Source organism: Lethenteron reissneri, chromosome 55 (assembly GCF_015708825.2).
Source record: "Lethenteron reissneri isolate LAM-NWPU_2019-01 chromosome 55, ASM1570882v1, whole genome shotgun sequence".
Lineage (NCBI taxonomy): Eukaryota > Metazoa > Chordata > Hyperoartia > Petromyzontiformes > Petromyzontidae > Lethenteron > Lethenteron reissneri.
In genome coordinates, this window is record NC_083833.1 from 8,804,415 (window position 1) to 8,832,203 (window position 27,789).

A 27,789-nucleotide genomic window follows, 5' to 3' on the forward strand; every position below is an offset into this window, starting at 1 on the left:
TCGCTCCTCTACACTCTGTTGTTGTTGGAGGATGACTGCCTCCAACTGCCCAGTAGCAGCGTCCTTCATGAGCCTCCTCCACAGAGGTCGATCTTGACACCGCTCGTACCAGTCATCGGCAAGTCCACTCAGCTCCACGTCCTCCTGTACCACATCACTCCATCTCTTCTCTAGCCCGTGCCGCGCCCGTTTAGCCCCCTCAATCCGGCCGAACAAAAGCTGTTTAGGCATGCGGTGGCTGGGCATGCGGGCTACATGACCCAGCCAACGCAGTCTTGCCTGCCGGAGGAGCTCACCGATGGGACTTTGCCCAGATCTTTCAAGGATTTTTGAGCTCCTCACACAATCCAGCCTGGTTAAACCCAGGATGGATCGTAGGCAGGCCAGCCTAAATGTTTCCAACGGGCGAAGATGCTCCATTAGGGGGGTCAGCGTAGAGAAGGGAGGGAATGACTGTGACCGAGAAGACCTGAAGCTTCGTGCGGAGCGACACACAGCGTTACGCAACCGATGAAAATATATTGCCGCTCGACTGATTCGGAGTGAGACCTCTGCTGTTAAACTGGAGCCGGTCATAAGCACACTGCCCAGGTATGGGACACTTTCCACTCTCTCCACTACTGCCCCATCACCGATTGGGAGTTGTGGGGGTGGAGTGTCCGATGGTACAAAATACCCAGGCACACACACACGCACACACACGCACACACACACTCCCTTTGCCTCCACAAAACAAGTTCAGCAAACAACAACAACAACCGCCACTAAGTGGCGGTGATGTCACCGCGACGCTTGTGCCAGGCCACGTGCACGCACACACCACGTACCTGTGCCCCCCAATCCCCCCCCCCCTTCCCCCACGTAGACGACCGACTGCTGCGAGGGCTTCTTTGGGCCCCCGTGTGCCGCGTGCCCGGGCCAGGTGGAGGCGGCGGGCGAGGGGGGCGGGGCGTGCGGGGGCCACGGGATCTGCAGCGACGGGCTCAACGGCACCGGTGCGTGCGCGTGCCAGGAGGGCTACACGGGGCGCGCGTGCCAGCAGTGCGAGCCCGGCAAGTTCGGCCACAGCTGCCTGCAAGGTGACCACTCCCATGCCGCACTGCGGTGCCGGGGGGGGGGTCGTGGGTGTGTGTGTTGCGAGGGTGTGATGTGTGTGTGTGTCTGTGATGGGTGTGGTGGGGGTGATGGGTGTGATGTGATGGGTGTGTGTGTGTGATGGGTGCGTGTGTGATGTGATGTGTGTGGTGGGGTGTGTTGTGTGTGTGTGTGATGGGTGTGTGTGTGATGTGTGTGGTGGGGGTGTGCGTGTGTGATGGGCGGTGTGTGTGTGTGTGATAGGTGTGTGTGTCTGATGGGTGTGCATGTGATGTTTGTGTGATGGGTGTGTGGTGTGTGTATCATGCAAGTCTGTGATCTGTCATGGAGCTCTGATGTGTGCGCGATGGGTGTGTGTGCCTCTGTTAACCGGTTGCACTCAGTAATCAGTTGCGCTGCACTCTCAACCCAGCGACCGGGTTCCTAGTGCATCGACATCACGTGCACACTCACACTCGTGTGCGTGCGCCGCGTGCAGACTGCGCGTGCGTCAACGGGCGCTGCCGGGACGGCGAGCAGGGCGACGGGAGCTGCGGCTGCGCCGTGGGCTGGCGTGGAATCCGCTGCGACGAGCGTGGGTGACCCACGACCTGAGCTCTTGACCCCCTCAGCCCGGTGGCGCAGGGGGCGCGGTTTGCACAGAGCCCCCCGGAACCGAGCAGTGAAATGGTGGGCCCTCTGCTCCTGTCCACCTTCTGTGGCTCTGGCTCCCTAGGGCGCCGAGGTTGCTAGTAGATGTTTACTACCTCGCTTGGTATCCAGGAGTTTGTGGGTTCGATCCCGACCCTGACGCCTGTTGCGTATTTGGAGTTTGCGTGTCTCTCTCTCTCTCCCCGTCGTCCCGTGGATTTTTCTCCGGTCCTCCAGTTTTTCCCTCTGCATTTAGAATAAACATCGCGAATTTCAAGTATTTGGCCACTCGTAATCAACGTTTTTGGGTTAGATCGCGTTATTTATAAATAGTGTCGTAACCCTCCACCACCCGACACGGCCAATCAGCAAAAAAGTGTCACGTTGACAAAAGACAAATAGTTCACTGCTTTAGCCCACCGGTGTGTTGAAGGGTGGTGGAGGGTTACGACACATTTATGAATAACGCGATCTAAACCCAAAAACGTTGATAATGAATAATATTGGTCGCGAAAGGCTACGTGTGATATTTGGCCACTGCTATAAATGTCTACGTGATGGTGACCAGCAACTTCGTTGGGCTGTTATTTGTGGCCAGGTCGCTTCTGATAAGAGCTACATAGCTCAGTGGGCCTTACCTGGTGAAATAAAAATTGTTTGGAGTTTTAGCTACGCCACACCTTGACGACCGCCTTGACCCCTTGACCCATGACCTCCAGCCCTTTCACGTGGCTCCAGGTTGAGGAGGCCATGGGCTCCACCCCGGGTCTTCCAGTCCCATGTGGATTTGCTGGGTTACTGAGAAGCAATGGCAATCGGTGACAGATAATTATGATGAAAATTATGAAGAAAAAAAATCATCTTTCTGTGGTTTTCCCACCTGATGATGATTGCTTGTGTTGCAATCGAAACGTCGTGAATTAATTTATTTTCTACCCACGTGACTTTACCGAAAGAACCAAAGAGTATGGATCCCTGCAGCCACGAAAACTTCAAATCGAGATCATTCTGATGACCCTCGATGATGATTAAGGGCGATTCCACGCTTTCATTGCAGGAATAAAAGATGACCTTTGCAACAAGACGTGCCACTCCAGTGCCAAGTAGGCCCTCCACACACACACACAGTCACCCGCGTGCCTTGCCTGAACCCCACGTGGGTTCTGAGAAATTAATGTGTGAATAATGAACATCGATGTAACCCCTCCCTCTCTCCGCCCCCACCCCCCTCTGTCTATTTAAGGCCTCGCCACAGAGACGATCTCCCTCTCTGTGCCTATGTGGTTACTCTCTCTCTCTCTATGTATCTTGGTGATATCTATCTGCTTATATGTCTGTCTATAGTTTTCTGGTTAGATTTGTGTCGCTATTTCATTTATACCTGATGACGATTGCTTGTGTTGCAATCGAAACGTCGTATGCTATTATTTAATTTATTATTTTCTCTTTATACGTTACTTTACCGAAAGAACCAAAGAGTAATTCCTGCAGTCACGAAAGCTCCAAATTAACATCGATGTTCACGAATTGTCCATTTTGCGAGCTATCATCCCGACTAGCTGGTCATGTCGAAGCGAATAAAAAAATATGTCAGCGGCCGCCCGGCACGCGCTGGCTGGTTACTCTTGGGAACCCGCACTGTTGACGATCAGTGAGTTTAGAAAGGTCTCATCATCTCGTTCCAGGTTACCATGCACATACAGTGTCAACCCATACGGGTTACCCTGTATTCTTGTACAGGGGAATTGAGGTCCGTAAGGCGTGCAGCCGTTTCAATACGGGCAAAAAACTTATTTTGTCTGTTTGTGTTTCTCGCCTAGTGATGGGACTTTGTAGGATGAACGTTGAGATGTATAAGGGGCACGGGGTGATCAATAATGTCTGAATTGTTCTGTAATAAGGCAGGGCACTGATAAGGGGTTGACGGGTACGCAAATGGGTTTAAATGTTACCGTAGTTATTTTATCTCGGCAGATTCACACGTGACTATGCACCAGTGACTCTCACGTAGGAGCTGATGTCACACATTTACAATCGCCTCTTCACGTACCGCCTGGGTACCCCTGGTTAAGAACCACTGCTCGACACAAGCTGTCCCCTCTCTTCCTCCGAGTCCATGACCTCTGATCCATTGACCCCCATGACCCCCCCCCATCAGCTGTGTGGCTGGCGCTGCTGTAGGTGGCGTCCCGTCGTGCGTTTGTGCCGCGGGGTTCACGGGGAACGGCAGCGACTGCACGGGTAGGAAGCAGCGCTCGCCATCGCCATCAACGTCACTGTTATCAGCACCGTCAACATCGCCAGCGCTGATACCAGGGCCATGACCATCAACATCGCCATCGACATCACTCACACCAGGGCCATCAACATCAACATCACCAGCAACCTCGCCATCGACATCAACATCGGCAACACTGACACCAGGGCCATCAACATCAACACCACCAGCAACCTCGCCATCGACATCAACATCGGCAACACTGACACCAGGGCCATCAACATCAACACCACCAGCAACCTCGCCATCGACATCAACATCGGCAACACTGACACCAGGGCCATCAACATCAACACCACCAGCAACCTCGCCATCGACATCAACATCGGCAACACTGACACCAGGGCCATCAACATCAACACCACCAGCAACCTCGCCATCGACATCAACATCGGCAACACTGACACCAGGGCCATCAACATCAACACCACCAGCAACCTCGCCATCGACATCAACATCGGCAACACTGACACCAGGGCCATCAACATCAACACCACCAGCAACCTCGCCATCGACATCAACATCGGCAACACTGACACCAGGGCCATCAACATCAACACCACCAGCAACCTCGCCATCGATATCAACATCAGCAACACTGACACCAGGGCCATCAACATCAACACCACCAGCAACCTCGCCATCGACATCAACATCGGCAACACTGACACCAGGGCCATCAACATCAACACCACCAGCAACCTCGCCATCGACATCAACATCGGCAACACTGACACCAGGGCCATCAACATCAACACCACCAGCAACCTCGCCATTGACATCAACATCGGCAACACTGACACCAGGGCCATCAACATCAACACCACCAGCAACCTCGCCATCGACATCAACATCGGCAACACTGACACCAGGGCCATCAACATCAACACCACCAGCAACCTCGCCATCGACATCAACATCGGCAACACTGACACCAGGGCCATCAACATCAACACCACCAGCAACCTCGCCATTGACATCAACATCGGCAACACTGACACCAGGGCCATCAACATCAACACCACCAGCAACCTCGCCATCGACATCAACATCGGCAACACTGACACCAGGGCCATCAACATCAACACCACCAGCAACCTCGCCATCGACATCAACATCGGCAACACTTACACCAGGGCCATCGACATCAGCATCGGCAACACTTACACCAGGGCCATCAACATCAACACCACCAGCAACCTCGCCATCGACATCAACATCGGCAACACTGACACCAGGGCCATCAACATCAACACCACCAGCAACCTCGCCATCGACATCAACATCGGCAACACTGACACCAGGGCCATCAACATCAACACCACCAGCAACCTCGCCATCGACATCAACATCGGCAACACTGACACCAGGGCCATCAACATCAACACCACCAGCAACCTCGCCATCGACATCAACATCGGCAACACTGACACCAGGACCATCAGCATCAACATCACCAACACTGACATGACCACCATCAACATCACCGACATCAGCACCATCAAAATCAACATCGGAACCTTCATCATCAGTCACTGACAACGGGACCATCAAAATCGCCAACGACATCACCATCGATATTACCAGCACTACGAACCCGGCGACCCGGGTTCGATTCCTGCTCACGGCCAACACCCAGTGACGATTATCTGAACCGGTCACGGGCCTCCCCTAGGTCGACTCAGCCTCAAAATGAGTACCTGGTGCCATGGTATGTAACCATCACCACTGGGGAGACAAAGGGGCCGGGCATGGTGCTGGCCACCCAGCCCCTCGTGTGCCGTTCCGGCCTTCATAAGTGCCACTCGCGAAACATCATTTGCCTCAACAGCCTGCGACACGGTGGGGGATCTTTGTCCGTGTACCCCCCCCCCCCGCCCCGTAGCGGTGAACGCGTGCGAGAGAGACAACGGGGGATGCTCGGTGTTCGCTTCGTGCACCCGCACCCAGCCCGGCCTTCGCATCTGCACCTGCATGCAGGGATTCACTGGGGATGGAGTCATCTGTGAAGGCACGCACGCACACACACGCACACAAGCACGCACACACACACGCACACACACGCACGCACAGAGGTACACACACACACGCACGCACAGAGGTACACACACGCACACACGCACAGAGGTACACACACGCACACACGCACAGAGGTACACACACACACATGCACAGAGGTACACGCGCACACACACCTACAGAGGTACACACACACAGAGGTACACACACACAGATACACGTGCACACACACGCACAGAGGTACGTGCACACACTTACAGGTACACGTGCACACACACGCACAGAGGTACACGCGCACACACACGTACAGATGTATACGCGTGTACAAACACGTACAGATGCACGCGTGCACACACGTAAAGATGCACACACACACATACCTACAGAGGTACGCGCGCACACACACACGTACAGATGCACGCGTGCACACACGTAAAGATGCACACACACACATACCTACAGATGTACGCGCACACACACACACACGTACAGATGCACAACAGCAACCGCCATTCGCCACTAAGTGGCGACGACGCCACCGCGGCGCTTGTGCCAGGCTAGGTGCACTTTAAGATGCACACACACGCGAACACACACGTACAATTGCAGCACTTGCCCCTGAGAGTCTGTTGACGGCTATATTGGTGCGGGGGGTCCTTGCGTTTGTTGTGTGGTGCGCTTGGGACAGAAATTGATCCGTGCCTGGAAAACAACGGCGGGTGCCACGCCAACGCAGAGTGCACGCGCATCGGGCCCAACAAGGTCAGACTCCAGAGCAGGGTGTGTGTGTGTGTCTGTGTGTGTGTGTGTCTGTGTGTGTGTGTCTGTGTGTGTGTGTCTGTGTGTGTGTCTGTGTGTGTGTGTCTGTGTGTGTGTGTCTGTGTGTGTGTGTCTGTGTGTGTGTGTGTCTGTGTGTGTGTCTGTGTGTGTGTGTCTGTGTGTGTGTGTGTCTGTGTGTGTGTCTGTGTGTGTGTGTGTCTGTGTGTGTGTCTGTGTGTGTGTGTGTCTGTGTGTGTTGGTGAGCCTTGGACAGGCTTCATAGGTGCTCACTAACAGCGAGCGCCTATGAAGGCCGGCACGGCACACGAGGGGGTGGGTGGGGTGGACAGCCACCACACCCGGCCGCCTTTGCCTCCCCAGTGGCGATGTTTACTACACACCGCGTCAGGTACTCGTTTGCGGCTGAGTCGACCTAGGGGGAGGCCCAGGACTGGTTAAGATATTCTTCACTGGTCCTGGCCGTGAGCGGGAATTGAACTGGGGTTCGCCGGGTTCGTAGCGCACAGTCTATTAAATGCTACATGGGGGAACTTTGTCTCTATATTTATGAGTGGTGGCGCAGTAGTTATCGCAGGTGCGCTACAAACCCAGCGACCTGAGTTCAATTCCCGCTCAGGGCTAAAGCCGGTGACAATTATCTGAACCAGTCCTGGGCCTCCCCTAGGTAAATGGATACCTGGTGCGGTGTGTAATACACATCGCCAGCAGGGAGAGAAAGGCAGCTTTCGTAGGTACCTGTTAACAGCACTTGCCCCCAAGATATGTTGAGGCTATACGGGGATCTTTGTCTTGTGTGTGTGTGTGTAGGGCGTGTGCAACTGCCTGCGCGGCTTCCAGGGAGATGGGAAATCATCCTGCGAGTCCATCAACCCGTGCCGCGTGGTACGCCCGTCGCCACGGCAACCGCCGCCATTACTCCGGCCCTAACCGAACCGTCACCATTACCACGAACCCCAACACTGCCTCGAACAGCTGCCCCCCCGCACCTCACGATCCCCCCCCCCACCCCCCACCTGTATCCATGTGACAGGGCAATGGCGGCTGCAGCCTCTATGGCAAATGCAACCACACGGGCCCTGGGACCAGCACGTGCACCTGCAACCCGAGCTACGTGGGCGACGGGTACACCTGCCGGGGCACGGTCTTCCAGGTGAGCTGAAGGTGCAGCCCTGCAAGTGCAAGATGCCCGAGCCGCTGATGGCGGAAGTAAACTCATTAAACATTTTTTTTTATTTTGCCGGGTAAGGCCCCACCGCGCTGCTATGCAGCCATCGCAAATGACAGCTCAACGTAGTGGCTCATGATCATCGCGCGGAGAATTTCTAAGAGTCAAATACTCTGAACGTGTGATGGTGTTGATTATTAACGTGGAGGGAAAAACCGGAGGACCCGGACGAAAATCCACGCGATCACGGGGAGAGAGACACGCAAACTCCAAATATACAGCAGCAGGCCTCAGGGATGGGATCGCACCCACGACCTCCTGCACACCAGGCGAGGTAGTTAACATCTCCTAGCCACCGTGATGATGATGATGAGAGAGGGAGACACGCAAACTCCAAATATACAGCAGCAGGCGTCAGGGACGGGATCGAACCCACGACCTCCTGCACACCAGGCGAAGTAGTTAACATCTCCTAGCCACCGTGATGATGATGAGAGAGAGAGAGACACGCAAACTCCAAATATACAGCAGCAGGCGTCACGGTTGTGATCGAACCCATGACCTCCTGTATACCAGGCGAGGTAGTTAACATGTCCTAGCCACCGTGGCTCCTTGTGGTGAAGTGGCTCCACCAGATGGAGCTGATAGGGAGAGCTCCGCGTCCAGGAGGGTGTTTTTGGCCTCCTCTTCCAACGCTGGACAGACGTCTTGGAAGAGGTTGGAGCGATGATGATCACGTGACAGCGACGACGATGATGATTACACGATCACGTGACGATGATGTCATAATCACCATTGGAACCTCATTTGCCAGTAAAAAAATATGATAATTGGTTTTTTACCCTTTGATCTGGCAACAAGTCATGTTTCATAGACCACAATACCTGCAGTCATAATGCAAACAAAAAACAACTCTGATAATGTATGCACAGTGCATACATGCATACATTATCATAGTTATGTTTTTTGTTGCCAGATAAAAGGGTAAAAAAACAATTATCTTATGATGTCATAATCATTAGGATTAACGATGATCACACTTTGGCGATGATAATGATCTCGTGATCACGATGATGATAATCGTTGCACGATGATTACGATGATCATCACGATGATACGATCACGAGATCACATGATGATGATCTCGTGATCGTGACGAGACGACGATGGTGGTGATGTTCACACGACATTGATGGATGATCGCACGAGGGGGTTGAGACCGATGACGACGACAGTGACGCCGTGCGAGTCGCTGAGCCGCGTCCGTCTCCCCGCTCCGCAGGAGCTCTCCATCCACTCCGAGACCGGGGGGTTCTTCCTCCAGCTGCAGGTGAGTGTAGCCCCCCACAGTGCCCCCCCCCCCACAATGCCCCCCCCCCCACAATGCCTCCCCCACACAGTGCACCCCCCCGCCCCTCCCACAGAACCCCCCCAACACCGAGCACCTCCCCGCCTCCCCCTCCACACAGGGTCACATGGAGACGACACGGGGGCAGCCAGGGATTTCGGGACACGGGGACATGGGCAGACAGGGTGGTGGGGACAGAGACATGAGGATGCAGGGACACGGGGACACGGAGACACGGGGACACGGAGACACGGGGACACGGAAACACGGGGACACGGAGACACGGAGACACGGGGACGCGGAGACGCGGAGACGTGGAGACACGGGGACACGGAGACACGGAGACGCGGAGACACGGGGACACTGAGACGCGGAGACGCGGGGGCGTGGGGACGCGGAGACACGGGGACGCGGAGACGCGGAGACGCGGAGACACGCGGACACGGAGACGCGGAGACGCGGAGACACGGGGACACAGGGACACGGAGATGCAGAGGCGCGGGGGCACGGGGACGCGGAGACACGGGGACACGGAGACGCGGAGACGCGGAGACACGGGGACACGGAGACGCGGAGACGCGGAGACGCGGGGACGCGGGGACACGGGGACACGGAGACACGGAGACGCGGAGACGCGGAGACGCGGGGGTGCGGGGACGCGGAGACACGGGGACACGGGGACACGGAGACGCGGGGACGCGGGGATGCGGGGACACGGAGACACATGGCAGTATGGGAGTGCAGGAGCTCAGTGGCATAGGAACGTGGGTGTGTGTGTGTTGATGATGTTGATGTGAAAGTTGATGATGTTGATGCTGGTGATGTTAATGATGATGGTGGGGGTGATGATGGTGATGATGTTGATGATGTTGGTGATGATGTTGATGATGTTGATGATGCTGGTGATGTTCATTATGTTGATGATGATGTTGATGATGGTGGTGGTGATGATGATGCTGGTGATGTTGATTATGTTGATGATGATGTTGATGATGTTGATGTTGATGATGGTGATGGGGTCTCGCCCATCCCCGTGTGTCCAGAGGAACAAGATGGCGGAGCTGGCTGGGCCGGGCCCTTTCACCGTCTTCGTGCCGACAAACGCGGCCTTCAAGAGGGACAAGAAGGTCTCCTCACCACCACCACACTCACCACACCACCACGCTCACCACCACCACTCACCACCACGCTCACCACCACCACGCTCACCACCACGCTCACCACCACGCTCACCACCACTACGCTCACCACACTACCACTCACCACCACGCTCACCACCACGCTCACCACACCACCACGCTCACCACCACCACGCTCACCACCACCACGCTCACCACCACCACGCTCACCACACTACCACTCACCACCACGCTCACCACCACGCTCACCACACCACCACGCTCACCACCACCACGCTCACCACCACCACGCTCACCACCACGCTCACCACCATGCTCACTACACTATCACTCACCACCACGCTCACCACCACCACGCTCACCACCACCACGCTCACCACCACGCTCACCACCACACTCACCACCACCACGCTCACCACCACCACGCTCACCACCACGCTCACCACCACACTCACTACCACCACGCTCACCACCACCATGCTCACCACCACACTCACCACCACCACGCTCACTACCACGCTCACCACCACGCTCACCACCACCACGCTCACCACCACGCTCACCACCACGCTCACCACCACACTCACCACACCAGCATGCTCACCACCACCACGCTCACCACCACGCTCACCACCACACTCACCACACCACCACGCTGACTACACTACCACACCCATCACACCACCACCCTCATCACACCACCACACGCATCACACCACCACCCTCATCACACCACTACGCTCACCACACCATCACGCTCACCACACCAACGCTCACCACACCACCACTCTCAGAACACTGCAACCCTTACCAAACCGCTGTTCTCTTAACGCCACCACACTCACTACACCACCACGCTCACCAAACCACCACCACGCTTACCACACCACCACGGTGACCACACCACCACGCCACTGGGGAGACAAAGGCGGCCGGGCGCGATGCTGCCCACCCACCCGCTCGTGCGGCGTGCCGGCCTTCCGTAATAGGCGCCGCTCGCTAACAGCACTTGGCCCCAATGGCCCGCGAAGACTATCCGGGGGACCTTTGTGTTTGTGGGGCAGCTGCTGGAGGAGGTGGTGGCGCGGGGGCAGCTGTCGCAGCTGCTGTGGCACCACGTGGTCGCGTGCAACCAACTCATGATGGCCGACCTGCTCGCCCTGCCAGCGCTCGTGTCACTGCACGGGGAGGCCCTGACCCTCGCCCGCTCGCCACAGGTGGGGGCAGCGTGGGGGGGGGGGGTAGCGGCAGGCAGGGCGGGGGTGATGGGGGGGGGGGCGGTGTGACGCGGGGTGTGATGGGGGGTGTGATGGGTGGGGTGTGATGTGGGGTGAGACAGGTGGGGTGTGACGGGTGGGGTGTGATGTGGGGTGAGACACGTGGGGTGTGACGGGTGGGGTGTGATGTGGGGTGAGACACGTGGGGTGTAACGTGGGGTGTGACACGTGGGGTGTGACACGTGGGGTGTGACGGGGGTGTGACGTGGGGTATGACGTGAGGTGTGACGTGTGGGGTGTGACGTGGGGTGTGACGGGTGGGGTGTGACGTGGGGTGTGACGTGTGGGGTGTGACATGGGGTGTGACGTGGGGTGTTACGTGGGGTGTGACTCGTGGGGTGTGACTCGTGGGGTGTGACTCGTGGGGTGTGACGTGGGGTGTGACACGTGGGGTGTGACGTGGGGTGTGACTCGTGGGGTGTGACGTGGGGTGTGACACGTGGGGTGTGACGTGGGGTGTGACATGTGGGGTGTGACATGTGGGGTGTGACATGGGGTGTGACGCGGCGTGGCGCAGGTTGGCGGCGACGCAGCGTCGGTGCTGGTGGGCGGCGTGGCGCACATCACGGCCAGCGACTACGTGGCGTCCAACGGCGTCTTGCACATGCTCGATCGGCTGCTGGTGCCCAAGCGCATGCAGGCCTTCGAGCGCACGACCAGCGGACTCTCCTCCGTGCTGGTGAGAGCGGCGCCGGCCATCGGAGATTTCGTTTGCCGATTTCAAGCCAAATTTTACTTCTGATTTCAATGCAGAAATTTATGGATGAATTCCCCCGGGCGATTTCACTGATGAAAATCGGGAGCACGTCCAGGGGTGGAATGAGTTTCGGATTTCCGATTGTTTGAGATCGTTTCCGACTTTCCAGATGATTTCTATCGGTCTGGTTGTACCGTGACACGACCTGGGGTCACCTGGGGTCACATCTGGTCACCCGGGGCCACCTGGAGTCACACAGGGGTCACATGGGGTCACATGGGGTCAAGTGGGTTCTCACGGGGTCACACGGGGGTCACATGGGGTCAAGCGGGTTCTCACGGGGTCATAAGGGGTCACAAGGGGTCACACGGGTCACCAGGAACCACTGGCGAAAAAGATGCCCGATCTGCAGATGATTATTTTTAAAATCTAATTTGTCCGAGAATCTGAAACGCACCCGATACGTTGTAGGTTTGCTATATTCTTTATTTTTTCTTTGGGTCTTTCGGTAAAGTCACGTAGATTAATACAAATAATAAATATAAGATAAACCATTAACACGCTAATCTCTCCCATTAACACGCTAATCTCTCACGTTAACATCACTAGCCCCGCCCACTACGTTTATGACCCTAGGACTACACCCATTTTAAACCTATAAAACAGTCTGCATTCAGCAGCTTCTCCCCTCTTTCCTCCTGATGACGATCGCTTGTTATGTGAAGGAAACGTCGTAGTTTTTTGTTAATTTTATATTTGTTCCACCATTGGAACCTCATTTGCCAGTAGCAAAATATGGTAATTGGTATTTTACCCTTTTATCTGGCAACAAAACTGACACCTTTTTTACAAGAAGTCATGTTTGCATAGACCACAATACCTGCAGTCGGAATGCATTCAAAAAACACAACTCTGATAATGATATGCACTGTCCTTGAAGTTGATTGATCCATACCCGAGACAGCTTTCTTTAGAGCCTAGTCTCACATGGTGTTGGACCACATGACGCCAAAAGGCGCACAACTCAAAGACAATGCACCATCAGAGTATGAGAGCTCGGGGTAGACATTTACTCCATTGGAACCTAATTTGCCAGTAGCAAAATATGATTAATATTTGTAATTTTTAATTCATTTGAACCTATCTATGTGACTTTACCGAAATACTCAAAGAATGTGAATTCCTGCAGGCACGAGAGCTTTAAGTCGAGATTTCGGTGTGCGATGTTTACATCTCATTCATCAACCCAGCCTTCCTGGGGGCTCCCTGACATCTCGCTCTCCCAGGCTAACTGGGCTATGTGTGTGTGTGTGTATGTGTGTGCGCGCGTGTGTGTGCGTGTGTGTGCGTGTGTGTGCGTGTGTGTGCGTGTGTGCGCGCGCGTGTGTGTGCGTGTGTGTGCGTGTGTGCACGCGTGTGTGTGCGTGTGTGTGCGTGTGTGTGCGCGTGTGTGTGCGTATTGTGTGTGCGTGTGTGTGTGCGTGTGTGTGCGTGTGTGCGCGTGTGTGCGTGTGTGTGCGTGCGTGTGCGTGCGTGTGTGTGTGCGTGTGTGTGCGTGTGTGTGCATATGCGCGTGTGCGTGTGTGCGTGTGTGGCTACAGAAAAACATTACTGCTGTGGCAGAAGATCATGGATATTCAGAGTTTGTGAGTCTGCTCGCGGTGAGGACTTACACAACCATCATGGCCACATGCCCACCACCACCACCACAACTACATGTCTACCACCACCATCACGCTCACCACCACCACCATCACACTCACCACCACCACCACCACAACTACATGTCTACCACCACCATCACGCTCACCACCATTACACTCACCACCATCACACTCACCACCATCACAATCACACGCTCACCACCACCACCATCACAATCACACGCTCACCACCACCATCACGGCCACAAATCCATGACAAACATCACCATCCCCCCCCCCATCATCTCCCCCCCCCCCCATCATCTCCCCCATATCCGCTGTGTCCTCCACCCCATCACCATCTCCCCCCCCGCCCCCCCCCCCCGTACAGAAGTGTGGGCTGCTGGCGCTGGTGGCCGAGCCGCTGCACCGCCCCTACACCATGCTGTGGCCCACGGACGCGGCGCTGCGCTCACTGCCGCCCGCGCGGCGCGACTTCCTGTACGCGCCGGCGCAGCGCGACCGGCTCGCAGAGCACCTCAAGTTCCACATGGTCCGCGACGCCAAGGTGCGGCGGGCGGGGGGGGGGGGGGCGGGGGGTGTGGGCAGGGGGGGTAAAGGGGGCCGGGGGTGGTGGCCGACGCGACGATGGGCGACGCGCGCCGTCGTAGCGACTGGCGTCGTCGTAGTCGAGATGAACTTCCACGCAAACGGCGTCGTCGCAAACGGCGTCGTTGCAAACGGCGTCGTTGCAAACGGCGTCGTTGCAAACGGAAACGTAAACAACAACATCGTCGCCATCGCCATGCTCATCATCCTCATCGTGAATGGTGTTATGGTCATCGTCGTCTTTATTAGCATCATTATTTATCGTCGAGAGCTTCATCATCATCATCGGTGTTAGTGTCATCATCATTGCGACCACTGCAACTGCCACCCTTATCACCACCACCACCACCACTACCTCTCTTGTCACCCACCACGCTCTCCGCTGACCCGCGGTGTCCCCCCGCGTAGCCTGCGCCGTGTCCCCGTACCCCGGCCTGCGTGTGCACTGCGATCGCTCCGGGCCGCCGCCCATTTACTCTCGGGGCTTCGACGATTCTGATCTCGTCAAGGAGCTAGAGACCGTCACCGCACGACCTCCGTTCGTCCTCGCAGCAGCAGCAGCGGCAGCAGCAGCGGCAGCAGCAGCAGCGGCGGCTTTTGGCTGCTGGCCGTCGAACAAAGACGGCGGTCGCCGCATCGCGCGGTGCTTTCAGATGCGCTGCTGCGGCCGTCTGGAACGCTCTCTTCCTTGCGATATTAGGGAGCCGCTTTTAAACCCTCGAGATTTAAAACTAATTTTCTTTGTGCTTAGTTTGCTGTCCTTCCGCCCCCCCCCCCCCCCCCCCCCACGCACCTCCGATTAACACGGTTGGCTACGTACGGCGCAAAAGAAGTTCAACACACACACACACGTACGTACGTCCCCCGTGGTGCGCTCCATCCTCGCGCCGATCTCCCTGCTTCATCGCCGTTACTTCCTCTCCAGCGCCGGAGTCGTTCCCGTGGTCCCGGGGCTGCCACCCTTCTCACTGGCGCTCGTGCCCCGGTCCCTGGAGTTCATATTCTTCCCCCCCCCACCCCTCTCCCCGCCCCTCCCCCCGCCCCTCCTGGCTGGCGCGAGCAGGTGCTGGCATCCGACATGCCGACGGTGGGGCCGCTCTTGACCATGCAAGGCTCCGAGATCTCCTTCTCCTGCTCCACGTCCAACGCCACGGTGAGAGGGCCGCCAGCGCCGAACCCTCGCTGGTCACCGGCGCGGCTACCCACATCGCACGGACGCCGACTCGCAGAGCGGCGGCACCAGCAGCGGTCGGTGGTGGCGGCGGTGGTTGTGGCGGTGTTGGTGGTGGTTGTGGCGGTGGTGGTGGTTGTGGTGGTGGTGGTGGTGGTGGCGGTGGTCGTGGTGGTGGTTGTGGTGGCAGTGATAGTGGTTGTGGTGGTGGTGATGGTGGTGGTGATGGTGGTGGTTATAGTAGAGGTGGTGATGGCTTTATTGACCTGGTCAAGGACTATGATACCATTAAGTAGGCCTGGGCTCTGGGTTGTTCTTTGTGCTTTCGGAGTCCCTGACCCTCTGCTCACGATCATTAATGACCTTCATGATGGTGGGCAGGCTCGGGTAAAGCTACGTGGCCGGGATTCGGAGCCATTCCCTGTTCACCTTGGGGTGTGACAGGGATGTCCTCTGGTGCTCACACATTATTTAACAGCTTTTATTCGGCCGGATAGGGGGGCTAAACGGGCGCAGCACGGGCTAGAGAAGAGATGGAGTGATGTGGTACTAGATGATGTGGTGCTGAGTGGACTTGCCGATGACTGGTACCAGCGGTGTCAAGATCGGCCTCCAACAACAACGGAGGGTGGAGGAGCGACGCTCACAACAACTTGCGGAGCGCCGGATGGCTAAAGCACAGCAAGTTGGCACAGTAGGGGGCACAGGTGGTGCATCGGCCACTCATCTCAGTCAGTCGACCCGTGGCACCTGCTGGGTCTGCCCCGTGACCTACCAGCGGACTGTTTGACACTTCATGTGGCCTCAACATGCACATAGTGCTGTGGTGACGTCACCGCCACTTAGTGGCGATTGGCGGTTGTTGTGTTTTGATTTAAAGCTTTCGTGACTGCAGGGATTCATCTTCTTGGTTCTTTCGGTAAAGTCACGTAGAATGGAAATAATAAAATAATAAAAATAAAACATAATATAATAATTCTCACGATGTTTCGGCCACAATGCAAGCAGCCGTCCTCAGGTGGAGAGCAGGTCTGTTGAGAAGACAGAGTCTGAATGACACACCCCAGGCTTGGAGCGTTTATTTAAGCTGGGAGGGAGGAGGAAGAGCGCCTTGACAAAATAATTTGCATATCAAGAGGATTATTTTATTATGTTTCATTTTTATTATTTTATTATTTCCATTCTGCGTGACTTTACCGAAAGAACCAAGAAGAAGGGTTGTTGTGTTGTTGTTGTTGATGGCGGTGGTGGTGGCGGTGGTACTGGTGGTGGCTACACAGCACGTGGTGGCCACCTGTAGTGATCCAGCGCTGTGAAGGCAGCAGCGAGGGTTGGTGGACCACGCACGGATGGTGTTGCGAAACTCGCTTTCTCCGTGTGTGGGCGTCGAGGAAGAGCCCTACCCCTGGCTCTGCCAGGAGACGGCAGTACAGCAATATGTGGACCCCACCTGCTCCACCCGTATGGGATCGAGCGTTGCTCCCCTTCGCACGCGTTGGTTTTCTTCGGGTGCTCCGGGTGCTTCCTCTCACGTGTATAACCACTCACTAATTGGCCGACAACACCTTCATATGTAGAGGGCCGCAGAGCTTTGTGGTGATGGGGAATTTTGCGCCGGCTCCTCGCCACCACGTGGCTGCTGCTGCTGCTCATCTTTGGTTCTTCCTCCTGGCACCGATGATGGTGGTGGCCGTGAACGGGAATTGAACTCGGGTGACTGGGTTCGTAGCGCAGCCAGGCGAGATGTTAACAGCCTCACCTTCTATACAGGAGGTCGCGGGTTCGATCACGATCCTGACGCCTGCTGTATATTTGGAGTTTGTGTGTCTCTCTCTCTCATCATCATCACGGTGGCTAGGAGATGTTAACAGCCTCACCTTCTATACAGGAGGTCGTGGGTTCGATCCCGATTCTGACGCCTGCTGTATATTTGGAGTTTGTGTGTCTCTCTCATCATCATCACGATGGCGTGGAGATGTTAACTACCTCGAATGGTATACAGGAGATCGTGGATTCGATCCCGATCTTGACGCCTGCTGCTGTATATTTGGAGTTTACGTGTCTCTCTCTTATCATCACCACGATGGCTAGGAGATGTTAACTACCTCGCCTGGTATACAGGAGATCGTGGATTCGATCCCGATCTTGACGCCAGCTACTGTATATTTGGAGTTTGCGTGTCTCTCTCTGTTATCATCACCACGATGGCGTGGACATGTTAACTACCTCGCCTGGTATACAGGATATTGTGGATTCGATCCCGATCGTGACGCCTGCTGCTGTATATTTGGAGTTTGCGTGTCTCTCTCCCCATGGTCACGTGGATTTTTATCCAGGTCCGCCGGTTTTTCCCTCCACATTGAAAATCAACGTCGCGCGTTTAGGAATATTTGCCTGCTATAAATTCCCACTTGATGATAAGCCACTTCGTTCGGCTCTCATTTTTGGCCGGGTCTCTTTCTGAACAAGAGCTCAGTGGGCCTTACCCGGTAAAATAAAAAAATAGTCGAGATAGTCTCGTTGAAATAGTCGTCGCTCTCTGTGAGCAGCGTGGGACAAGTTGAGATGATGATTATAACACCACCAGCACCGCCACCACCACCAGCACCGCCACCACCACCAGCACAACCACCACCACCACCAGCACCACCACCAGCACCGCCAGCAGCACCACCACCACCACCAGCACCAACAGCACCACCAGCAGCACCACCAGCACCACCAGCAGCACCACCATCAGCACCACCAGCACCACCAGCACCACCAGCAGCACCACCACCAGCACCACCAGAACCACCACCACCCGCACCACCACCAGCACCACCACCACCATCAGCACCACCAGCACCGCCAGCAGCACCACCACCATCACCACCAGAACCACCACCACCCGCACCACCACCAGCACCACCACCAGCACCGCCAGCAGCACCACCAGCAGCACCAGCAGCACCACCACCACCACCAGCCCGGGTTCATTTTTAAGCGAACACTTTTCAGCTCGCTCACTCGCTTACTCGCCCACTCAACTCGCCCGCCCACTCACACTCGCGGCCACCGGCACTTGCCCCACGGCCGCGCGTGGGCTACACGGGGGATCTTTGTCTGCGCGTGCGCGCAGGGCGAGCTCTTCGTGAACGAGGGGAGCGCCCGCATCGTGCAGCGTGCGCTCGAGTTTGACGGGGGGCTGCTGTACGGCCTCGACGCACTGCTGCAGCCGCCCAGTGTCGGGGGACGCTGCGACGTCTTCACCACTATCGACATCAAGGTGGGCGCCGCGCGGCGCGTGGAGGGGCGGCAGTGGGGGGGAGGGGGGCACCTGCGCCGGTGGGTGGTCACGCGGGTGGGGCGGGCGAGTGGGGCAGGTGAGCAGGTTGGTGAGCGGGTTGGTGAGCGGGTTGGTGAGCGGGTTGGTGAGCGGGAGGGTGGGTGGGTGGGTGGGTGAGTGGGTGGGTGGGTTAACGGGTGGGTGAGCGGGTGGGTGGGTGAGCGTGTGGGTGAGCGGGTGGGTGGGGCAGGTGAGCGGGCAGGTGAGCGGGTGGATGGGTGGGTGGGTGAGCGGGTGGGTGGGTGGATGAGCATGTGGGTGAGCGGGTGGGTGGGTGAGCGGGTGAGTGGGTTAGCGTGTGGGTGAGCGGGCGGGTGAGCGAGTTGGTGAGCGGGTTGGTGAGTGGGTGGGTGAGCGTGTGGTCGGGCGGGTGGGCAGGTGGGCAGGTGAGCTGGTGGGTGGATATGGAGGTGATTGGGTGGGTGGCTATATAGACGGGGAGTGGTGGTGCAGTGGTTAGTGCGCTGCGCTACGAACCTGGACGCTCATGGCCACCAACACCAATGATGAATATCTGAACCGGTCCTGGGCCTCCCCTAGGTTTACTCAGCCTCAAATGAGTACCTGGTACGATGCGTAAACATCGCCATTAGGGAGACAAAAGCGGCCGGGCGTGGTGCTGGTAGCACTTGCCACAAAAGTATGTTGAGGCTATACGGGGGATCTTTGTCTTGACTAGATAGGTGAGTGGGTCGGCGAGTGGGCGAGTGGGTGGGTGGCTCGGCAGGTGAGTGGGTGGAGTAGTGGATGACTGGGTGGGTGGGCAGGTGGGTGAGTGGGTGGGTAGGCAGGTGAATGGGTGGAGTAGTGGATGACTGGGTGGGTAGGCGGGTGGGTGGGTGGGTAGGCGGGTGGGTGGGTGGGCAGTGTGGGGGCTGTGACCCTGCGATTGAGCTCACTGGTACATCGGTCACCCGTCCGTCCTCTACCTTCCACCCACCCATCCACCCACCTACCCACCCCCACCCACCTTTCCCACGTTCCCGTGCCGGGACCATGGATGCTCCAGGGAGACTGTGGGAACTGCGCTCGATTGCCGCCATGTCCAGGGTCAACCAAGTCGAAGGTCGGTGGGAGTGAGTGGGAGTGAGCGTGTGTGTCTGTGTGTGTGTGCGTGTGTGTGCGTGTGTGTGCGTCTGTGTGTGTGTCTGTGTGCGTTTGTTTGTGTGTGTCTGTGTGTGTGTGTCAGTGTGTCTGTGTGTGTGTTTGTGTGTGTCTGTGTGTGTGTCTGTGTGTGTGTGTGTCTGTGTGTCTGTGTGTGTCTGTGTGTGTGTCTGTGTGGGGAGCGGTGGTGCAGCGGTTAGCGCGCTGCTCTATGAACCCGGCGGCCCGAGTCCGATTCCTGCTCACAGCCACCACCAGTGACGATTATCTGAACCGGTCCTGGGCCACCCCTAGGTCGACTCAGCCTCAAATGAGTACCTGGTGCTGTGTATAGTAAACATCGCCACTCGAGAGACAAAGGCGGCCGGGCGTGGTGGCTGGCCACCCACCCGGTCGTGTGCCGTGCCGGCCTTCATCGGTGCTACTCGCTTACAGCACTTGCCCCAATTGTCTCTTAAGGCTACACGAGGGATCTTCGTGTGAGTGTGTGAGTGTGTCAGCGTGTGAGTGTGTGAGTGTGTGAGCGTGTGAGTGTGTGAGTGTGTGAGCATGTGAGTGTGAGCGTGTGAGCGTGTGAGTGTGAGCGTGTGAGTGTGTGAGTGTGAGCGTGTGAGTGTGAATGTGTGAGCGTGTGAGTGTGAGCGTGTGAGCGTGTGCGTGTGTGAGTGTGAGCGTGTGAGTGTGAGCGTGTGAGTGTGAGCGCGTGAGTGTGAATGTGTGAGTGTGAGCGTGTGTGAGTGAGTGTGTGAGTGTGAGCGTGTGAGTGCGAAGGCGTGAGTGTGGATGTGTGAGCGTGTGTGCGTGTGAGTGTGAGTGTAAGCATGTGAGTGTGTGAGTGTGAGCGTGTTAGTGTGTGAGTGTGTGAGTGTAAGCGTGTGAGTTTGAGCGTGTGAGTGTGTGAGTGTGTGCGTGTGGGAGTGTGAGCGTGTGAGTGTGAGCGTGTGCGTGTGTGAGTGTAAGCGTCTGGGAGTGAAAGCGTGTGAGTGTGAATGCGTGTGCGTGTGCGCACAGTACAACTACAGCCTATGGAGACATCAGAGGAGAATGGGGCCCAATGTTGTCCCCCCCCACCCTCGTCCTCCCCACCCCCTTGCCCCCCCCCCCGTGCCCCCAGGACAAGATTGTGCGCTGCTCCTACAGCTCGCTGTTTGGCGCGCTGCGAGACGGCTGCCGACGCGACTGCGCCCTCTCCGTGTGGCACCAGCAGTGCTGCGCCGGCTTCTACGGCCGGGACTGCCGGCGTGAGTGGCACGCGAGCGCACGTGTGTGTGTGTGCGCGTGTGTGCGAGCGTGTGTGTGTGATCGTGCGCGCGTGTGTGTGTGAGCGTGTGTGTGTGAGCGTGTGTGTGTGCGCGTGTGTGTGTGCGTGTGTGTGTGTGTGCGCATGTGTGTGCGCGTGTGTGTGTGTGTGCGTGTGTGCGTGCCTGTGTGCGTGTGTGTGTGTGTGCGTGTGTGCACGTGTGTGTGTGTGTGCGTGTGTGTGTGCGTGTATGTGTGTGCGCGTATGTGTGCGTGTGTGCGTGTGTGTGTGTGCGCGTGTTTGCGTGCGTGTGTGCGTACGTGCGTGGGCACGGGGAGTGGCAGTGTAGCGGTTAGTGTGCCGAGCGGCGACCCGAGTTCAATTCCCGTTCACAGTCGCGAATATCCGAACCGGTCCCGGGCCTCCCCGAAGGTTCGACTCAGCCTTGAATGAGTGTCTGGTAGGGAGTGTAAAACATCGCCACTGGGGAGACACAGAATACCCGGTGTGGTGCTGGCCACCCACCCCTTCGCGTGCCTCGCTGGCCTGTATAGGTGCTCGCTAACAGCAAGGAGTTGGCATCGGCGGTACATCGGCCAGCCGTGTCCAGCAGTCAACCCACAGCACCTGGAGGGCTGTCCCGTGACCCCCCCTGGCAGCAGTGAGAGCCTTTGACACCTCACGTGCTTGTCTCAAGGTGCACCTAGCCTGGCACGGGTGACGTCGCCGCTACTTGGTGGCGTAAGGCGGCGGTTGTTGTGTGGGGGAGTGGTGGCACAGCGGCTAGGAGGCTGCGCTACCCGAGTTCGATTCCCGCTCACGGCCAACACCAGCGCAGATTATCTCAACCGGCCCTGGGCCTCCCCCGTGTCGACTCGGCCTCAAGTGGCTATCCCAGGGAGACAAAGTTCGCCAATCGCACTTGCCCCGACTGTCCGCTAAAGGCTACGCGGGGGACCTTTGGCTGTGTGCGTGCGCTTCAGCGTGCCCCGGTGGAGCGGCGAGGCCGTGCGGCCGCCGTGGCGTGTGCGAGGACGGCTCGGCGGGGAGCGGCACGTGTCGCTGCCAGGCCGCCTTCAACGGCACCGCGTGCGAGGAGTGCACGCCCGGGAGATACGGGCCCTCCTGCAAACGTACGTGGCGCTCGCTCGCCTTGTCGCTCACTCGCCGTGTCACTCACTCGCCGTGTCGCTCACTCGCCGTGTCGCTCACTCGCCGTGTCGCTCACTCTCCGTGTCGCTCAACCGCCGTGTCGCTCGCTCGCCTTTGTCACTCGCTCGCCGTGTCACTCACCAGGTCACTCACTCACTAAGTCGCTCACTCGCCGTGTCGCTCACTCGCCGTGTGGCTCACTCGCCGTGTCGCTCACTCGCCGTGTCGCTCACTCGCCGTGTCGCTCACTCGCCGTGTCGCTCACTCTCCGTGTCGCTCAACCGCCGTGTCGCTCGCTCGCCTTGTCACTCGCTCGCCGTGTCACTCACTCACCAGGTCACTCACTCACTAAGTCGCTCACTCGCCGTGTCGCTCACTCGCCGTGTGGCTCACTCACCGTGTCGCTCACTCGCCGTGTCGCTCACTCGCCGCGTCACTCACTCACCAGGTCACTCACTCACCGTGTCACTCACTCACCAGGTCACTCACCAAGTCACTCACTCACCAGGTCACTCACTCGCCGTGTCGCTCGCTCGCCGTGTCACTCACTCGCCGTGTCGCTCACTCGCCTTGTCACTCACTCGCCGTGTCGCTCACTCGCTGTATCACTCACTCACCAGGTCACTCACTCGCCGTGTCACTCACTCGCTGTGTCACTCACTCACTAAGTCGCTCACTCACCGTGTTCCTCGTTCACTTTCCACGTCGCTCACTTACTTGCGGTGTCACTCACTCGCCGTGTCACTCACAGGTAGGTTCGTGGCGGTGTGTCACGGTGTGTCACCGGGTGTCACGGTGTGTCACGGGGTGTCATGGTGTGTCACGGTGTGTCACGGTGTGTCACGGGGTGTGTGCCGTGTCTCAGCGTGCATGTGCAGTGCCACGGGCACGTGTGACGAGGGTGTGGCGGGTAGCGGGTCGTGCTTCTGTGCCGAGGGGTGGACCGGCAAGCGATGCGACACCAAGCTCGGTGAGAACCGCCCATGACACGCAGACACACCGACGACATGCGGACACACAGACACACAGACTACACACACACCGACACACACTGACACACCGACACGCAGACACACCGACTACACAAGACACAGACACACAGATTACATGCGGACACAGACACACCAACGACACACAGACACACACAGAGACACAGACACACAGACACACCAACGACACACAGACACACACAGACACACAGACACACAGACACACCAACGACACACAGACACACACAGACACACAGACACACAGACACACCGACTACACACACACCGACACACAGACGACATGCGGACACAGACACACCAACGACACACAGACACACAGACACACCGACTACACACAGACACACCGACTACACACAGACACACCGATGACACGCGGACACACAGACACATCAACGACACGCGGACCCACAGACACACCGACTGCACACAGACACACTGATGACACACCGACACAAAGACACACAGACACACCGACGACACACAGACACACCGATAACACACAGACACACCGACTACACAGACACACCAACGACACACGGACACACAGGCATACAGACCCGGGCACAGCGGCCGCACGGACACGACTCAAGTGATTTTCCGTGACGGCCCGTGACCACCGGCAGATCTCAGCCGGATCCTCGCTCGTTCCGGGTGAATGTGGTTCGCTCACCTCTGACCTCTGACCTCCCCATCCTGACCTCCCCGTCCACGTGTGCACGCAGCCCGGAAGCCGGTGTGCGTCCCCGCGTGCCACAAGAACGCAATTTGCCGGGACAACAGCACGTGCATCTGCAAGCCGGTGTACGAGGGCGACGGAGTCTCCTGCAAGCGTGAGTTCCGCTGCTGCCTTCGGGGAGACGGACGCACGGATGGTACTAACAGGACGGTAGTAACAGGACAGATGGTACTCACAGGACGGTAGTAACAGGACAGACGATACTAACAGCATGGGCAGTACGAGCAGGACGTGACTAACGGGACGGACGGACGGGACTAATAGGACGGACGATACTAATAGGACAGTACTAACGACTAACAGGATGGTACAAACAAGATGGTACTAACAGGACGGTTGATACTAACGGGACGGGAACTAACAGGATGATACAAACAAGACGGTACTAACAGCACGGTAGTAACAGGACACGACTAACAAGATGGTACACACAAGATGGTACTAACAGGATGGTTGATACTAACAGGACGGGAACTAACAGGACCGACGGTACGAACAGGGCGGGAACTAACAGGACGGTACTAACAGGATGGTACACACAAGACGGTATTAACAGGATGGTTGATACTAACAGGACGGGAACTAACACGACGGTACTAACAAGATGGTACACACAAGACGGTACTAACAGGATGGTTGATACTAACAGGACGGGAACTAACAGGACGGTACTAACAGGATGGTACAAACAAGACGGTACTAACAGGACGGTAGTAACAGGACACAACTAACAGGATGGTACACACAAGACGGTACTAACAGGACGGTAGTAACAGGACACAACTAACAGGATGGTACAAACAAGACGGTACTAACAGGACGGTAGTAACAGGACACAACTAACAGGATGGTACACACAAGACGGTACTAACAGGACGGGAACTAACAGGATGGTACTAACAGGATGGTACAAACAAGACGGTACTAACAGGATGGTACACACAAGACGGTACTAACAGGACGGTACTAACTGGATGTACTAACAGGATGGTACACACAAGACGGTACTAGCAGGACGGTTGATACTAACAGGACGGGAACTAACAGGACGAGCGACACGAACGAGACGAGCGATGACGGTTTCACCCTCACCCCGTCTCCCCGTGGGCGCGAGCCAGTGGTGAGCCTGTGCAAGCAGGCCAACGGCGGCTGCCACAAGTGGGCCGGCTGCTACCAGAAGGGTACGAAGGTGGAGTGCCGCTGCCGCACCGGCTACGAGGGCGACGGGCGCGTGTGCCGCTGGCAGGACCGCTGCGCCAACGACAACAACGGAGGGTGCAGCGAGAACGCGGCGTGCACCATGACGGGACCGGTGAGACGTGGGCACGTGCCCAGACGCTAGCTTGCACCCAGACACTAGCTTGTTGCACCCAGACGCTAGCTTGCACCCAGACGCTGGCTTGTTGCACCCAGATGCTAGCTTGCACCCAGACACTAGCTTGCACCCAGACGCTGGCTTGTTGCACCCAGACGCTAGCTTGCACCCAGACGCTAGCTTGCACCCAGACGCTAGCTTGCACCCAGACGCTAGCTTGCACCCAGACGCTAGCTTGCACTCAGACGCTAGCTTGCACCCAGACACTAGCTTGCACCCAGACACTAGCTTGCACCCAGACGCTAGCTTGCACCCAGACGCTAGCTTGCACCCAGACGCTAGCTTGCACCCAGACGCTAGCTTGCACTCAGACGCTAGCTTGCACCCAGACACTAGCTTGCACCCAGACGCTAGCTTGCACCCAGACGCTAGCTTGCACCCAGATGTGAGCCCCGTTGACACCTCGTGTGCACGGGTTTTGGTTTTAGTTTTCTCCAGGTACGTTGAGCTTCTTTCGCACCATACGTTAGCCAACCGTGCACTTGCCTCAATGGCCCCGCCGTTAAAGGTCACGCGGGGGATCCTTTGCCTTTGTGTGCCTGGGGGTGGTGGTGGGGGTGGGGGTGGGGTCGCAGAACAAGCGGCGGTGCACGTGCGGCGCCGGCTTCGTGGGCAACGGGGAGCAGTGCCTGCCCGTGGCGGCGCCGCCAATCGACCGCTGCCTGGTGGACAACGGACGGTGCCACCCCGACGCCACCTGCACCGACCTCCACCACGCGGGTGAGTGTGCGGGTCAGCGGGTGGGCGGGTGAGCGGGTGAGCATGTGGGTGAGCGGGTGGGCGGGTGAGCGGGTGAGCGGGTGGGCGGGTGAGCGGGTGGGCGGGTGGGCGGGTGAGCGGGTGAGCGGGTGGGCGGGTGAGCGGTGAGCATGTGGGTGGGCGGGTGAGCGGGTGAGCGGGTGGGCGGGTGAGCGGGTGGGCGGGTGAGCGGGTGAGCATGTGGGTGGGCGGGTGAGCGGGTGGGCGGGTGAGCGGGTGAGCGGGTGGGCGGGTGAGCGGGTGGGCGGGTGAGCGGGTGAGCATGTGGGTGGGCGGGTGAGCATGTGGGTGGGCAGGTGAGCAGTGGGTGGGCGGGTGGATGAGCCGGTGAGCGGGTGAGCATGTGGGTAGGCGGGTGAGCATGTGGGTGGGCGGGTGAGCGGGTGGGCGGGTGGGCGGGTGAGCGGGTGGGCGGGTGAGCGGGTGAGCATGTGGGTGGGCGGTGAGCGGGTGAGCGGGTGGGCGGGTGAGCGGGTGGGCGGGTGAGCGGGTGAGCATGTGGGTGGGCGGGTGAGCGGGTGAGCATGTGGGTGGGCAGGTGAGCATGTGGGGTGGGCGGGTGGATGAGCGGGTGAGCGGGTGAGCATGTGGGTAGGCGGGTGAGCATGTGGGTGGGGCGGGTGAGCATGTGGGTGAGCGGGTGAGCGGTGGGCGGGTGAGCGGGTGGGCGGGTGAGGGGGTGAGCATGTGGGTGGCGGGTGAGCATGTGGGTGAGCGGGTGAGCGGGTGGGCGGGTGAGGCGGGTGAGCGGGTGGGCGGGTGAGCGGGTGGGCGGGTGAGCGGGTGAGCATGTGGGTGAGCGGGTGTGCGGGTGAGCATGTGGGTAGCGGTGAGCATGTGGGTGAGCGGGTGAGCATGTGGGTGAGCGGGTGAGCATGTGGGTGAGCGGGTGTGCGGGTGAGCATGTGGGTAGGCGGGTGAGCATGTGGGTGAGCGGGTGAGCATGTGGGTGAGCGGGTGAGCATGTGGGTGAGCGGGTGTGCGGTTTCCACGCGGATGAGGGAGGAGGAGGAGGACTCCGGGCCCCGCTCTAGAGTGAGCACGCCGGCCGGAGATTGGCGGTCCGGAACCAGCGGCCGCCCCGGTGAATGCTGCGCGTACCGGTGGCCCGTGAGGACGTCGTCCCGGCGAGCAGCAGGGCCGTGGCGTCACCGCCCGTGCTGCTGCTCACCGCGGTTCGAGCGGTGACACCGCCGGTTGCTCAGTAGTGAGAGGGCGTTGTGTCTCATCGTAT

General features: G+C 57.9%; 1 protein-coding gene across 1 annotated transcript in view; it reads left to right on the forward strand.

Annotated features, from left to right (window-relative positions):
- Positions 1-27,789, forward strand: part of LOC133356689 (stabilin-2-like) — a 45,989-nt gene that overhangs the window by 3,161 nt on the left and 15,039 nt on the right. The window contains exons 4-26 of the mRNA XM_061574330.1: positions 866-1,079; positions 1,574-1,669; positions 2,783-2,828; positions 3,884-3,966; positions 5,889-6,014; positions 6,711-6,784; positions 7,610-7,684; positions 7,833-7,952; positions 9,250-9,297; positions 10,359-10,442; positions 11,519-11,671; positions 12,249-12,410; positions 14,030-14,089; positions 14,463-14,639; positions 15,744-15,833; positions 18,973-19,119; positions 20,189-20,245; positions 21,398-21,524; positions 22,507-22,656; positions 23,541-23,645; positions 24,408-24,515; positions 25,540-25,733; positions 26,372-26,516. Of these exons, the coding sequence (XP_061430314.1) occupies positions 866-1,079; positions 1,574-1,669; positions 2,783-2,828; positions 3,884-3,966; positions 5,889-6,014; positions 6,711-6,784; positions 7,610-7,684; positions 7,833-7,952; positions 9,250-9,297; positions 10,359-10,442; positions 11,519-11,671; positions 12,249-12,410; positions 14,030-14,089; positions 14,463-14,639; positions 15,744-15,833; positions 18,973-19,119; positions 20,189-20,245; positions 21,398-21,524; positions 22,507-22,656; positions 23,541-23,645; positions 24,408-24,515; positions 25,540-25,733; positions 26,372-26,516 (2,641 nt within the window). The remainder of the gene's footprint in view (positions 1-865; positions 1,080-1,573; positions 1,670-2,782; positions 2,829-3,883; positions 3,967-5,888; positions 6,015-6,710; positions 6,785-7,609; positions 7,685-7,832; positions 7,953-9,249; positions 9,298-10,358; positions 10,443-11,518; positions 11,672-12,248; positions 12,411-14,029; positions 14,090-14,462; positions 14,640-15,743; positions 15,834-18,972; positions 19,120-20,188; positions 20,246-21,397; positions 21,525-22,506; positions 22,657-23,540; positions 23,646-24,407; positions 24,516-25,539; positions 25,734-26,371; positions 26,517-27,789) is intronic.